Source organism: Salmo salar, chromosome 15, assembly GCF_965601325.2.
Source record: "Salmo salar chromosome 15, fSalSal1, whole genome shotgun sequence".
NCBI classification, from domain to species: domain Eukaryota; kingdom Metazoa; phylum Chordata; class Actinopteri; order Salmoniformes; family Salmonidae; genus Salmo; species Salmo salar.
In genome coordinates this window covers 3,327,501-3,343,894 of record NC_138305.1, presented here as the reverse complement: position 1 = coordinate 3,343,894, position 16,394 = coordinate 3,327,501, and the positions used below count along the sequence as shown (strand labels likewise).

Sequence of the window (16,394 nt, the reverse complement as noted above, 5' to 3'; positions counted from 1 at the left end):
GAGCGAGAGAGAGGGGAAAAGAGAGAGGAGAAAGAGAGAGAGGAGAGAGAGAGGGAGGAAGAGAGAGAGGGGGAGTGAGAGAGAGAGGGAGAAAGAGAGGGGAGAAAGAAAGAGAGAGTTGGAGAGAGTGAGAGAGAGTGAGTGAGAAACAGAGAGATTAGACATAAGCATATCGTATTCACTGTGTTCACTTCACCAGGAGAATTTGTACACCAGTGGAAACCTGATTGGTTGTCCCAAGAAGAAGGCCCATCACCAGTCTCCTAGCTGTGTTGGAATCAGATAGAGGTGGAGGAACTGAAGAATGTTCTGCCTCTCTATAACATGCTCTGAGTGACCTCACACTGCATACAGTTCTGTTCTATACTGTCAATCTAATCCAGAATGACTGTTAGAAACTCTGAACATCTGACAAAGTCATGATAAAATGGCTGACATAAAGTATTTAGTATGAAATATGATACTATCCATGACTCATAACAATTAAAGAGGGCCCGTCGTGGGCAGTCTCCAGATGCAGTCCGTCGGGGCTATGTATTCTACAACTAGATAGATCAGATTAATCCAGATCAGTGTAGCGCTACCTGTAGTCGTCCGTCAGGGGCAGACTACCGATAGATCAGATTAATCCAGATCAGTGTGGCTATGTATTCTACAACTAGATAGATCAGATTAATCCAGATCAGTGTGGCTATGTATTCTACAACTAGGATCAGATCCAGATCGTGGGCAGATCCACGATGCAGTCCGTCGGGGCTATGTATTCTACAACTAGATAGATCAGATTAATCCAGCGGGGCATGCACCGTGTCGCCGCGTGGGCATGTATTCTACAACTAGATAGATCAGATTAATCCAGATCAGTGTGGCTATGTATTCTACAACTAGATAGATCAGATTAATCCAGATCAGTGTGGCTATGTATTCTACAACTAGATAGATCAGATTAATCCAGATCAGTGTGGCTATGTATTCTACAACTAGATAGATCAGATCAGTGTGGCTATGTATTCTACAACTAGATAGATCAGATTAATCCAGATCAGTGTGGCTATGTATTCTACAACTAGATAGATCAGATTAATCCAGATCAGTGTGGCTATGTATTCTACAACTAAATAGATCAGATTAATCCAGATCAGTGTGGCTATGTATTCTACAACTAGATAGATCAGATTAATCCAGATCAGTGTGGCTATGTATTCTACAACTAGATAGATCAGATTAATCCAGATCAGTGTGGCTATGTATTCTACAACTAGATAGATCAGATTAATCCAGATCAGTGTGGCTATGTATTCTATAACTAGATAGATCAGATTAATCCAGATCAGTGTGGCTATGTATTCTACATCTAGATAGATCAGATATGTATTAGATTGTCTGTCTGGTTTCATAACAGTGAAATGAAAAGGTAGTGAGCACCTGTAGCCACACTGGGCCTGTACTACACTCCTGACACATACAGACTGTGCTGTACAGTACAGAGATCTAACAGTCCTGACACATACAGACTGTGCTGTACAGTACAGAGATCTAACACTCCTGACACATACAGACTGTGCTGTACAGTACAGAGATCTAACACTCCTGACACATACAGACTGTGCTGTACAGTACAGAGATCTAACAGTCCTGACACATACAGACTGTGCTGTACAGTACAGAGATCTAACACTCCTGACACATACAGACTGTGCTGTACAGTACAGAGATCTAACAGTCCTGACACATACAGACTGTGCTGTACATTACAGAGATCTAACAGTACTCAGTCACTCTGCTCTGTTTATTCCCTCTGATCGCTTTGCCAATGAGATGCCTTTCATTTGTCTGTCATGGTTTTTACCTTCTCAAACTGTGGCTGTCCTAGATTTGGGAGAGGAGGAGAGGGGAAGAAGGAGAGGATGAGGACAGGAGGAGAGGAGAAGGGGATGTGTGTGCATGCGGAAAAGCGGGAGCCAGGTGTTAGAGAGAGAGAGAAAGAGAGAGAATGAGAGAGAGAGAGAGAAAGAGAGAGGGATAGAGACCTTGAGAGTGCCATGTGTAGATGGAAAGATCATATCTAGTGCCCTGAGTTGTTCCTTACCACGTAACACTAACTAGGAAAAACTCCAGGCCTTTCGTTATAACCCTAAACTCTAGCCCAGAGTTTTTCCTGGTCAGAACTCAAGGCACTAGACTATACCCCATTGATCTAAGCAGTTGGCATTAGCTACAGCGTCGTAGTGTATTCTGTCTCACTCCATTACCAAATACATTTTTCACATAGAATTTTTGGCCAATTAAAAAGGGATTTGAGTGAATGTGATAGTGACCATGGTGATGTTTCCCTGGGACAGGCCATTACATCTCTATTAATTACATCAGAGTTAGAATCATTCAGACAGACTGTAGCTGTAACGCAGTAGGGAAGAACAGTGGAGGGGAAAAAGTGATGACTGGTCCTCATCAGGGAGAAAGAGAGAGAGAGAGAGAGAGATAGAGGGAGGGAGGGAGAGGCGAGGGTGTTACTGTGAATGGTGGTGTTGTATCTGGGTGTTACTGTGAATGGTGGTGTTGTATCTGGGTGTTACTGTGAATGGTGGTGTTGTATCTGGGTGTTACTGTGAATGGTGGTGTTGTATCTGGGTGTTACTGTGAATGGTGGTGTTGTATCTGAAAGTACATGATCCGGTTGCATTAACAGTCCTCATGAGCAGCTCCTGTAAAGAGCTATTGACAGACAGACAGCCTGACTGACAGACAGCCTGACAGACAGACAGCCCAACAGACAGACAGCTCGACAGACAGACAGCCCAACAGCCAGACAGACCAACAGACAGACAGCCCGACAGACAGACAGCCCGACAGACAGACAGCCTGACAGACAGCCCAACAGACAGACAGACCGACAGACAGCCAGCCCAAAAGACAGACAGCCCGACAGACAGACAGCCCGACAGAGATGGGTAGACAGAAAAAACAGACAGCTAGACAGACAGGCAGACAACTAGACAGACAGGAAGACAGCCAGACAGACAGGCAGACAGTCTGACAGAAAGGAAGGCGGCTAGACAGACAGGTAGATGACAGGACAGACAGGCAGACAGCCGGGCAGCTAAACATGCAAACAGACAGCTAGACAGACAGGAAGACAGCAAGACAGCCTGACAGACCGGCGGCTAGACAATCAACCCAACAAACAGACAGCCTGACAAACAGACAGATGGCCGGATAGACAGACTGGCTGGCAGACAGACGACAGATAGACAGACTGACAGGCAGCCCAACAGACAGCCTGACAGACAGATGGCTAGACAGACAGGCAGATGGCTGGACAGACAGGCATACAGCTGGACAGAAAGACAGCTGGACAGACAGGCAGCCCAACAGACAGCCTGACAGACAGATGGCTGGACAGACAGGCAGATGGACAGACACAGCCCAACAGAAGTCAGGACAGACAGACAAACAGACACAGATGGCTAGCTAGACAGACAGACAGACAGACAGACAGACAGACAGACAGACAGACAGACAGACAGACAGACAGACAGACAAACAGAAAGCCCGACAGACCGACCCGACAAACATCCCGACAGACATCCCGACAGACAGACATGCCTCATAAGAAAAAGTTGTGTATTTCTAGCAGGAGAGCCACACATAATAATAACTGGTGGGTATTAAAATAAGAGAGGTGAATGGGTTTATTGACGGGTGAATTGAAACATGGAAACATGAAAGGAACAGGTCAAAGCTTGTGCACTGTGGTTGGTTTAACCGGTGTGTTTGGTGTTTTGTACTGAACAGAGTGGTCTGTCCTTTAGTCTAGACTCTAGATAAATAAACAGATAAATATTGGTGGTATTTACTGGTTGCCCTTTTGTCATGGCAACGGGCCACAAATCTTACTGCAACGGGCCACAAATCTTGCTGCTGTGATGGCACACTGCAGTATTTTGCCTAGCAGATATGGGAGTTGATCAATGTCTGAGGGAAATATGTGTCTCTAATATGGTCATACATTTGGCAGGAGGTTAGGAAGTGCAGCTCAGTTTTCACCTCATTTTGTGGCCAGTGTGCACATCTCTCACATCACATCACACATCACAGCACTTCTCTCGAGATCCAGGTCTCTCAATAGCAAGGCTATGCTCACTGAGTCTGTACAAAGTCAAGGATTTTCTTAATTTTGGGTCAGTAACAGTGGTCAGGTGTTCTGCCACTGTGTACTCTGTTTAGGGCCAGGTAGCATTCTAGTTCGCTCCAATTTGTGGTTGATTCTTTCCAGGGTGTCAAATAGTGATTTTTTTGTTTTCTCATGATTTGGTTGGATCTACTTGTGTTTCTGTCCTGGGGCTCTGTGGGGTCTGTTTGTGAAGATTTTTAGTCAGATCCTATTCCTATGTCAAGTTTTATGTTCCCTTTGATGGCGTAGAAGGCTAGACAGACGGCTAGACAATCAACCCAACAAACAGACAGCCTGGCAAACAGACAGTCGGCTGGATTGACAGAACGACAGAAAGACAGGCTGACAGGCAACCTGACAGTGATCCTGTTCTTCTCTGTTCTCCCATTCCCTGTCTTCAGCCTATAGGGGCCTTCAGGCACACACTACTTCCTGGTAATCAGCCTGTCCGCGCTGATTTACTGTGACAGTTGACAGGCAGGGAAGTCAGGTCTGTTTTCACGGGCTGGACTGAGATCAGTCTATCACAGCCACAATGACAGGAACAGACCATGTATGATTAGCCCTGAAAATAACGTGGTAATGTGATGCTGTACGTTGAACAAACAATATAGGTTGAGACAAAAACACTGCCACTAATTCACTCAAATTCCGTAGTATTCAACTCCTGTTAAACACTGAAGGAAGAATATTAATATGTTGTTACTATGGTTATAATGATGAGGTAATCTTGCCTTGGTTTTTCATGCAACTTCCTGTATTTGGAATTGAATAGTAGTCAAGTTACTAAGTTGTTGCAGGTTTTCACTAATGACAGAATATGGTGTACTCAGTATTAAAGCTATGGGAAGAATAACAATTCACTTTAAGTGGTACAAATCTAAGATGTATTTGTTCTGTATGTACTTTTAAGTACAATTAAATGTACAGTAAAATATTTATAAATGGACAGTAAAAAGAAAACATGTGTTCCATTGGCATTATTCAACCTACTGTACTTAATAAATCACACAGTACAAAATAGAAAGTGATTAAAATACTTTATTCGTTTTAGGAAAGTGTAAAAAAAAATAAAGTATAATAGCAAAAAGGAAGTGCAAAGTGTAAAAGCTTGACAACTTGTAGTAGTGTAGCAGTGTTGTGGCACGGTTCATTTTTACAGCTTAAAGGCAACCAAACGTTACTGTAGTGTGAGTCTGTCTTGGGTGGGCCTTCATCTAATAGTATGACATTTAATCTGGAAGAGAGAAGACAAAAAGGATTTCTCTTTTGTTGGCTACACTGTATATTCTGTTTAACTTCCTAGTATGAGTTAGTAGTGTACTTAGGCTAGTAAATAGTGTACTTAGGCTAGTAAATTGTGTACTTAGGCTAGTAAATAGTGTACTTAGGCTAGTAATGAACCACTTTAGGTGACTCTGTCTGTCCTAGAAGTAAACTAAGTAAACTAAGAATGGACTGGGTGACCTCTGTGACATGACAGTGACAATACATAATTTCGTGTCCCTTTTTATTTTTAACCCGTTAAAAGCCAGATATTTTTACCTCAACAGGACCGTGGCCTGATTGGTGTCTGTCAACTCTTGAGGAATGTTTAAATAATGTCATTGAATACTTTTGAATATGGTTTTCTACTGATGACTAATATAGAGTATCTTCACACTCCTAAACTGATCTGTATCAGCTGTAATATATTTCCTATTTGACCCCTTTAATCTGCAAATGTAAAGTACACAACATTGTCAATTGAAGTGATTAGACCGTATTCATGCTTATGAAACACCCAGTGTTGAGTCAAAGAATGGTTGGTTTTCATGATCATGATGACTGTATAGTGTTGTCGCTCTGGATAAGAGCGTCTACTAAATGACTTAAATGTAAATGTAAATGTGTTGCCAATGAGACTTGGCAACCCAATGAGACTTGGCAACCCAACGAGACTTGGCAACACTATACTGTACTGTAGAGTGTAGTGTTGTCACGATACCAGAATTCTGACTTCGATACCAGGTTAAGTATCACGATACTCGATAGCAAAACGATACGATACCGAAACGATACTCCATACCAGAACGATACTCGATTCCAGAACGATACTCGATACCGAAATGATACTCGATAACGAAACGATAGTCGATACCAGAACGATAGTCGATACCAGAACGATAGTCGATACCAGAACGATAGTCGATACCAGAACGATACTCGATACCGAAACGATACTCGATACCAGAACAATACTTGACACCAAACGATCCCACAGCAAAAACATTTGGCACATTAGCTAAAATCAGAGAATAACCTCTGAGCGTTATTAAAAAAAAAAAATCTCATCTATGTTCATAATATCGGGTCAAATGACATTCAGTAGACTTATATGATACATTATTCATTACAGCTAAATAATTGTATTTATTATGACACAGAACACTTAGAAGCTCATTTCAGAAACGTCTATATTGCAATAGTATACACACCATAGCTATGCAATGGATTTTACATAGCATACTACAATTCCCATAGTGCATTTCATCTATCAGGGTGCAATGCTCCGCCCAGGGCTGATGACTGGCTACTGCGAGTAGTGATAGGAAGTTCGGCTCTTTTAACTTACTTGGATCATTTCGACTCATTCAGTCAAATAAAACATATTTTGACTAATTTTGTTCATTTGAGTTGGTAATGCCCAAAGCACGCAGGACCCGCTACTAGTGAACGATGAACTGAAAACCCAAAAGTGTCATGATTCTACAAGCTTCTCCTTCACATGTCGTTCACCATAATGGGCTTAATTGGAGTTGTTATTTTTCGACAGAGTTGTAAACGTGTGCTTTAAACAATGTACATTTGTTCATTGTACATTTGTTGGTTACAAATACGATTATTTCTTGGTACATTTGAAACGAGGTCTAGTTGTGGACACAACCACACTAAGGAAAAAAAGGAAAAGGGGATACTTAGTCAGTTGTACAACTGAAAGGAAAAGGGGATACCTAGTCAGTTGTACAACAGAAGGGAAAGGGGGATACCTAGTCAGTTGTACAACAGAAAGGAAAGGGGGATACCTAGTCAGTTGTACAACAGAAGGGAAAGGGGGATACCTAGTCAGTTGTACAACTGAAAGGAAAGGGGGATACCTAGTCAGTTGTACAACAGAAAGGAAAGGGGGATACCTAGTCAGTTGTACAACAGAAGGGAAAGGGGGATACCTAGTCAGTTGTACAACTGAAAGGAAAGGGGGATACCTAGTCAGTTGTACAACTGAAAGGAAAGGGGGATACCTAGTCAGTTGTACAACTGAAAGGAAAGGGGGATACCTAGTCAGTTGTACAACTGAAAGGAAAGGGGGATACCTAGTCAGTTGTACAACTGAAAGGAAAGGGGGATACCTAGTCAGTTGTACAACAGAAAGGAAAGGGAGATATCTAGTCAGTTGTACAACAGAAAGGAAAGGGGGATACCTAGTCAGTTGTATAACTGAAAGGAAAGGGGGATACCTAGTCAGTTGTACAACTGAAAGGAAAGGGGGATACCTAGTCAGTTGTACAACTGAAAGGAAAGGGGGATACCTAGTCAGTTGTACAACATAAAGGAAAGGGGGATACCTAGTCAGTTATACAACTGAAAGGAAAGGGGGATACCTAGTCAGTTATACAACTGAAAGGAAAGGGGGATACCTAGTCAGTTGTACAACTGAAAGGAAAGGGGGATACCTAGTCAGTTATACAACTGAAAGGAAAGGGGGATACCTAGTCAGTTGTACAACAGAAAGGAAAGGGGGATACCTAGTCAGTTGTACAACAGAAAGGGAAAGGGGGATACCTAGTCAGTTGTACAACTGAAAGGAAAGGGGGATACCTAGTCAGTTGTACAACTGAAAGGAAAGGGGGATACCTAGTCAGTTGTACAACAGAAAGGAAAGGGGGATACCTAGTCAGTTGTACAACTGAAAGGAAAGGGGGATACCTAGTCAGTTGTACAACAGAAAGGAAAGGGGGATACCTAGTCAGTTGTACAACTGAAAGGAAAGGTGGATACCTAGTCAGTTGTACAACAGAAAGGAAAGGGAGATATCTAGTCAGTTGTACAACAGAAAGGAAAGGGGGATATCTAGTCAGTTGTACAACTGAAAGGAAAGGTGGATACCTAGTCAGTTGTACAACAGAAAGGGAAAGGGGGATACCTAGTCAGTTGTACAACTGAAAGGAAAGGGAGATATCTAGTCAGTTGTACAACAGAAAGGAAAGGGGGATACCTAGTCAGTTATACAACTGAAAGGAAAGGGGGATACCTAGTCAGTTGTACAACAGAAAGGAAAGGGGGATATCTAGTCAGTTGTACAACTGAAAGGAAAGGGGATACCTAGTCAGTTGTACAACAGAAAGGGAAAGTGGGATACCTAGTCAGTTGTACAACTGAAAGGAAAGGGGGATACCTAGTCAGTTGTACAACTGAAAGGAAAGGGGGATACCTAGTCAGTTGTACAACAGAAATGGAAAGGGGGATACCTAGTCAGTTATACAACTGAAAGGAAAGGGTGATACCTAGTCAGTTGTACAACAGAAAGGAAAGGGGGATACCTAGTCAGTTGTACAACTGAAAGGAAAGGGGGATACCTAGTCAGTTGTACAACAGAAAGGAAAGGGGGATACCTAGTCAGTTGTACAACAGAAAGGAAAGGGGGATACCTAGTCAGTTGTACAACAGAAAGGAAAGGGGGATACCTAGTCAGTTGTACAACTGAAAGGAAAGGGGGATACCTAGTCAGTTGTACAACTGAAAGGGAAAGGGGGATACCTAGTCAGTTGTACAACTGAAAGGAAAGGGGGATACCTAGTCAGTTGTACAACTGAAAGGAAAGGGGGATACCTAGTCAGTTGTACAACAGAAAGGAAAGGGGGATACCTAGTCAGTTGTACAACTGAAAGGGAAAGGGGGATACCTAGTCAGTTGTACAACTGAAAGGAAAGGGGGATACCTAGTCAGTTGTACAACAGAAAGGAAAGGGGGATACCTAGTCAGTTGTACAACTGAAAGGAAAGGGGGATACCTAGTCAGTTGTACAACTGAAAGGAAAGGGGGATACCTAGTCAGTTATACAACTGAAAGGAAAGGGGGATACCTAGTCAGTTGTACAACTGAAAGGAAAGGGTGATACCTAGTCAGTTGTACAACTGAAAGGAAAGGGGGATACCTAGTCAGTTGTACAACTGAAAGGAAAGGGGGATACCTAGTCAGTTGTACAACAGAAATGAGTCTTCCGCATTTAACCCAACCCCTCTGAATCAGAGACTAGATTGTGACTCTTGGTGGAATGTATTGCTTGACTGCCATTGGATAAGCACAATGACGTTTGCAAACTGCAGACCCCCAAACGATTCGTTCTCTAATTCTAGTTTGTTGAGCAGATTTGATTTGATTAGGATCCCCGATGAATGAATCGTTTGTGAACTGCACATCACGAACTGATAGCAAGCCCAGACAAAAGCAAAGTAGTCTAGCTAAATATATTGCTGTCAAAGCTACGTTGTGACGACATTACTTTTGGGTTGTAATTATTACAATGCTCACATGAATGTCATGCTGAATATATTATGTTCATGTAATCTGAATTGAGTTGCTTGTAGAATAACTTCACAATGCAAATGTGTGTAAAATAGTTTTTATGTAGTTTTGTAGCACCTTTTGTTTAGTGGTTTCAGTAGGCTGGTCCTCATCTGCTCTGTAAGCAAAGTATTCCCATAGTTCACTTCTGGAGCCAGTTTAGTCAACAAGCTGTGGGCGTGGATGTATGATGTCTTCATGAGAAGAACCTATGCTCTCGCACTTTTCTCACTCGCTCGCATCTCAAAAGTGTCTCGCGCCGTATCAGCTGCATGCGCAAGTAGCCTGGCTAGCTTACTACTGCCCCCTTGAGAAGACAAGTAGCCTGGCTAGCTTACTACTGCCCCCTAGAGAAGACAAGTATCCTGGCTAGCTTACTACCGCCCCCTTAAGAAGACAAGTAGCCTGGCTAGCTTACTACTGCCCCCTAGAGAAGACAAGTATCCTGGCTAGCTTACTACCGCCCCCTTAAGAAGACAAGTAGCCTGGCTAGCTTACTACCGCCCCCTTGAGAAGACACGTAGCCTGGCTAGCTTACTACTGCCCCCTAGAGAAGACAAGTATCCTGGCTAGCTTACTACCGCCCCCTTAAGAAGACAAGTAGCCTGGCTAGCTTACTACCGCCCCCTTGAGAAGACACGTAGCCTGGCTAGCTTACTACTGCCCCCTTGAGAAGACACGTAGCCTGGCTAGCTTACTACTGCCCCCTTGAGAAGACACGTAGCCTGGCTAGCTTACTACTGCCCCCTTGAGAAGACACGTAGCCTGGCTAGCTTACTACTGCCCCCTTGAGAAGACAAGTAGCCTGGCTAGCTTACTACTGCCCCCTTGAGAAGACACGTAGCCTGGCTAGCTTACTACTGCCCCCTAGAGAAGACAAGTATCCTGGCTAGCTTACTACCGCCCCCTTAAGAAGACAAGTAGCCTGGCTAGCTTACTACCGCCCCCTTGAGAAGACACGTAGCCTGGCTAGCTTACTACTGCCCCCTTGAGAAGACACGTAGCCTGGCTAGCTTACTACTGCCCCCTTGAGAAGACACGTAGCCTGGCTAGCTTACTACTGCCCCCTTGAGAAGACACGTAGCCTGGCTAGCTTACTACTGCCCCCTTGAGAAGACAAGTAGCCTGGCTAGCTTACTACTGCCCCCTTGAGAAGACAAGTAGCCTGGCTAGCTTACTACTGCCCCCTAGATAACATTCAGACAAATTACTAGACAGACTCGACCCTCTCAATCTGTATACGGCACGAGACACATTTGACAGAAGTTCCAAAAGTTTTTAAAAATTCTAGTACTGAACCGTTTTTTCATTTTTTAGTATCCAAAAAGTACCGAAGTTTCGATATACCATGCAACACTAGTACAGTGATCAATGATGTGTCAGTGGAGCAGAGAAAACCAACACACTCTCAACTTCTGGGACTTTCTACAGGGAATATAACCCACACAAACCACTATACTCTGTGAATACTGCTCTGCCATTGGTCAGGACAGGTGTCCGTCATCTTCTACACTCTGAATACCGCTCTGCTATTGGTCAGAACAGATGTCTGTCATCCCTATCACTCCCCAGTCAGTCACTCACCATCAGGTTCGGAGTCAGAGTCGACGAGGGGCGGGATACGGATGAGGATCTGTCTCCGGTCTCTCTGGATGACCAGCTGGAGTTTTCCTCTAGACTTCTCAATGAGCTTCCCTGCATCATTCAGAGACAGGTTCTCTGTTACTGTCCCGTTGATCTGAAGAGAGGGAGGAGATCGGAAGCAGAGGAAAGGAGAGGAGAGGAGAGAGAGGAGGAGATATAGGAGAGAAGAAGAGAGAGAGGAGAGGAGATATATGAGAGAAGAGGAGAGGAGAGAGAAGAGGAGAGGAGAGTGAGGAGAGGAGAGAGAGGAGAGAAGAGGAGAGAGAGGAGAGGAGAGGAGAGGAGAGAAAGGAGAGAGAGGAGAGATAGGAGAGAAGAGGAGTGAGAGAAGAGGAGAGGAGAGAGAGGAGAGAGAAGAGGAGAGGAGAGTGAGGAGAGGAGAGAGAGGACAGAAGAGGAGAGAGAGGAGAGAGAAGAGAGAAGAGGAGAGAGAGGAGAGATAGGAGAGAAGAGAGAAGAGGAGTGTGAGGAGAAGAGAAAGAAGAAAGTGAGAAGAACAGAGAAACAGAGAAAGTAGAGTATAAATTAGTGGAGTAGTGATTTGACAGTTTGGGTGTGAGATGAAGAGAGGAATGGGGAAAACGATTAAAAATGAAACATTTGGCAGCATCCTACTTTGCAGTCATGCCAATGACAACCAATTACATTGAAATTGAGAGTGTGTGTGTGAAGACGTGTGACAAGATATGTGACTGTGAGAAAGAGATGAACTGTGTGTGTGTGTGTGTGTGTGTGTGTGTGTGTGTGTGTGTGTGTGTGTGTGTGTGTGTGTGTGTGTGTGTGTGTGTGTGTGTGTGTGTGTGTGTGTGTGTGTGTGTGTGTGTGTGTGTGTGTGTGTGTCTGTAGACCTTGAGAATGATGTCTCCCTCCTGTAAGTTTCCGTCCTTGGTAGCCAGTCCTGTACTGGTCATCTCCTTGATGAAGATCTGACTGCCCAGACGCAGACCGTACTCTAGACAGACACACAGTTAGTGACTAGCTGCAGCAACCAGAGAACATACCTCAAGCCTGACCTTAAAACTCACGTAACCTCTGACCTTTACAACACGACCCTTAAAAAATCTAAGCAGTAAAAATGCTCCCCTGGTACTTTATACATCATCCCTTCCTAAGGGCCGAACACTTACTGTAAAGGAACTGACATTACGATCACAGCTTCTCGCCTTCGTTGGGTTAGTTACTGTAGTAGAATATGTCTGATACCTTCGTTGGGTTAGTTACTGTAGTAGAATATGTCTGGTACCTTCGTTGGGTTAGTTACTGTAGTAGAATATGTCTGGTACCTTCGTTGGGTTAGTTACTGTAGTAGAATATGTCTGGTACCTTCGTTGGGTTAGTTACTGTAGTAGAATATGTCTGGTACCTTCGTTGGGTTAGTTACTGTAGTAGAATATGTCTGGTACCTTCGTTGGGTTAGTTACTGTAGTAGAATATGTCTGATACCTTCGTTGGGTTAGTTACTGTAGTAGAATATGTCTGGTACCTTCGTTGGGTTAGTTACTGTAGTAGAATATGTCTGATACCTTCGTTGGGTTAGTTACTGTAGTAGAATATGTCTGATACCTTCGTTGGGTTAGTTACTGTAGTAGAATATGTCTGATACCTTCGTTGGGTTAGTTACTGTAGTAGAATATGACTGATACCTTCGTTGGGTTAGTTACTGTAGTAGAATATGACTGATACCTTCGTTGGGTTAGTTACTGTAGTAGAATATGTCTGGTACCTTCGTTGGGTCTGTTCTTGACCAGCAGGACGTTAACAGGTTTCTCCAGGGGCTCCAGGTCTCTAGCTCCTCCTCCTCTTGGGAGGTCCGGGGAGGAAGGCTCCTGGAGTTGGTCTCTACTCTTACTCTTCACCATCCTCCCTCCGGTACCTCCCACATCCCCGTACCTCCCCCCTCCACGCTCGTAGCTGTCCCCCCGGCCGTAGCTCCTCCCACCTGGACTCCCTCCTCCCCCTTCTCCTCTCTCCCGGTCCGTGCTGCTCCCCCGGCTGCGTTCCCGTGGATACCGCAGCTTCTCGGGACTGGGCGGCTCCCGGTCCAAGGCCCGCCCCTTGCTGTTGTCGCGGCGATGCTCGGGGCTTGGCGATGCCCTCTCTTGGCTCCTCCCCCGGCTCCTCCCCCGATTACCACGGCTGCCGTAGTCGGGGTCCAGGTAATTCTTGTTGTCGGGGGTGAGGTCACGAGGCTCGTGGGTGTAACCGGGCCCACCGTTGCCACGTTGCCAGCCCCCGTCACTCTGGTTGTCATCGGCGTCATAGTAACGGGTGGTGCCGAAGTCTCGACTCTCGCCTCCGGGGGAGGGCGGGTGCTTCAGGGAGGGGAGAGCCACCTTCCGAGGTCTCTTCACCGTCTGAGGAGAAGCACACACAGAGAGACAGACAGGGTCAACCATTACACATTCTATTGCTATGCAGAGAGCTCAGGCCTGGAACACTGCTGCATTTTGATGGAAAGGATCGCAGTAGATAACACATGCAACACACACACACACACACACACACACACACACACACACACACACACACACACCACACTCACACTCACAGAGAGAGAGAGAGAGAGAGAGAGAGAGCGACGGGAGCAAGAGCGGGGCAGTAGGGTTATTTTGGGCTATGCAGTATTAAAGGTGTGACTGTGTTAAACAGCTCCGTGGACTGACAGTGTTAAACAGCTCCGTGGACTGACTGTGTTAAACAGCTCCGTGGACTGACTGTGTTAAACAGCTCCGTGGACTGACAGTGTTAAACAGCTCCGTGGACTGACAGTGTTAAACAGCTCAGAAGGCAGTATGTGGCTGCATGGTGCTCTAGGTGATTCACTGTCACAATGTTACAACTATCTGCTACAATGTCTGTCTGTCTGTCTGTCTGTCTGTCTGTCTGTCTGTCTGTCTGTCTGTCTGTCTGTCTGTCTGTCTGTCTGTCTGTCTGTCTGTCTGTCTGTCTGTCTGTCTGTCTGTCTGTCTGTCTGTCTGTCCGTGGCTAAGCTAGCAGCTACACCAGGATGAATGTCAAGGCTATGCCATCCCTGTTTTCATATGTTGAATAGATTGTCATATTGTCAATGTCCTTATGGCCTAACATATTCTATCATATGTGGTACTCACCATCTTGACTACTTTGTAACATTTCAGCTAGCTACTAACAACATCAACACTATGCACACTGATACTCACTATCTTGGCGGTCTTCCCACATTTGCGTAACTGCTGCACAGCAAAGGAATGAGGCACGTTGTCCATGAGGATGGAGTTGACCTGGATCACACGATCTTTCTCACTGGAGGAGAGAACACAACGTAACGTTAACATAGAACAACAAAACACACATGAAAGAGTACAGTCGTGGCCAAAAGTTTTGAGAATGACAAATATTAATTTTCACAAAGTCTGCTGCCTCAGTTTGTATGATGGCAATTTGCATATACTCCAGAATGTTATGAAGAGTGATCAGATGAATTGCAATTCATTGCAAAGTCCCTCTTTGCTATGCAAATTAACTGAATCCCCAAAAAACATTTCCACCGCAATTCAGCCCTGCCACAAAAGGACCAGCTGACATCATGTCAGTGATTCTCTTGTTAACACAGTTGTGAGTGTTGACGAGGACAAGGCTGGAGATCACTCTGTCATGCTGATTGAGTTCGAATAACAGACTGGAAGCTTCAAAAGGAGGGTGGTGCTTGGAATCATTGTTCTTCCTCTGTCAACCATGGTTTTCTGCAAGGAAACACGTGCTGTCATCATTGTTATGCACAAAAAGGGCTTCACAGGCAAGGATATTGCTGCCAGTAAGATTGCACCTAAATCAACCATTTATCGGATCATCAAGAACTTCAAGGACAGCGGTTCAATTGTTGTGAAGAAGGCTTCAGTGCGCCCAAGAAAGTCCAGCAAGCGCCAGGAACGTCACCTAAAGTTGATTCAGCTGCGGGATCGGGGAACCACCAGTACAGAGCTTGCTCAGGAATGGCAGCAGGCTGGTGTGAGTGCATCTGCACGCACAGTGAGGTGAAGACTTTTGGAGGATGGCCTGGTGTCAAGAAGGGCAGCAAAGAAGCCACTTCTCTCTAGGAAAAACATCAGGGACAGACTGATATTCTGCAAAAGGTACAGGGATTGGACTGCTGAGGACTGGGGTAAAGTCATTTTCTCTGATGAATCCCTTTCCGATTGTTTGGGGCATCCGGAAAAAAAACTTGTCCGGAGAAGACAAGGTGAGCGCTACCATCAGTCCTGTGTCATACCAACAGTAAAGCATCCTGAGACCATTCATGTGTGGGGTTGCTTCTCAGCCAAAGGAGTGGGCTCACTCACAATGTTGCCTAAGAACACAGCCATGAATAAAGAATGGTACCAACACATCCTCCGAGAGCAACTTCTCCCAACCATCCAGGAACAGTTTGGTGACAAGCAATGCCTTTTACAACATGATGGAGCCCCTTGCCATAAGGCAAAAGTGATAACCATGTGGCTCGGGGAACAAAACATCTATATTTTGGGTCCATGGCCAGGAAACTCGCCAGACCTTAATCTCATTGAGAACTTGTGGTCAATTCTCAAGAGGCGGGTGGACAAACAAAACCCCACAAATTCTGACAAACTCCAAGCATTGATTATGCAAGAATGGGCTGCCATCAGTCAGGATGTGGCCCAGAAGTTAATTGACAGCATGCCAGGGTGGATTGCAGAGGTCTTGACAAAGAAGGGTCAACACTGCAAATATTGACTCTTTGCAACAACTTCATGTAATTGTCAATAAAAGCCTTTGACACTTATGAAATGCTTGTAATTATACTTCAGTATTCCATAGTAACATCTGACAAAAATAGCTAAAGACACTGAAGCAGCAAACTTTGTGGAAATTAATATTTGTGTCATTCTCAAAACTTTTGGCCATGACTGTACATTAGAACCTCATCAATCTTGGAACAGCCTAGCTGAATTTCTGTAGGCAAAAGTAGCTTCCT

The 16,394-nt window shown here is 44.7% G+C and overlaps 1 protein-coding gene across 5 annotated transcripts in view; it reads right to left on the bottom strand.

Moving 5' to 3' along the window:
- Positions 1 to 16,394, bottom strand: part of tjp2b (tight junction protein 2b (zona occludens 2)) — a 302,522-nt gene that overhangs the window by 106,153 nt on the left and 179,975 nt on the right. For 4 of the 5 annotated variants that reach the window (XM_082961546.1, XM_082961549.1, XM_082961548.1 and 1 more), the window contains 4 exons: positions 14,602 to 14,704; positions 13,146 to 13,776; positions 12,271 to 12,374; positions 11,363 to 11,516 (listed from right to left, as the gene is read on the bottom strand). In XM_082961546.1, coding sequence (XP_082817672.1) covers positions 11,363 to 11,516; positions 12,271 to 12,374; positions 13,146 to 13,776; positions 14,602 to 14,704 — 992 coding nt within the window. Of the gene's footprint in view, positions 1 to 5,197; positions 5,412 to 11,362; positions 11,517 to 12,270; positions 12,375 to 13,145; positions 13,777 to 14,601; positions 14,705 to 16,394 lie in introns of those variants that run through there. The other variant, XM_082961550.1, reaches the window with a different exon arrangement.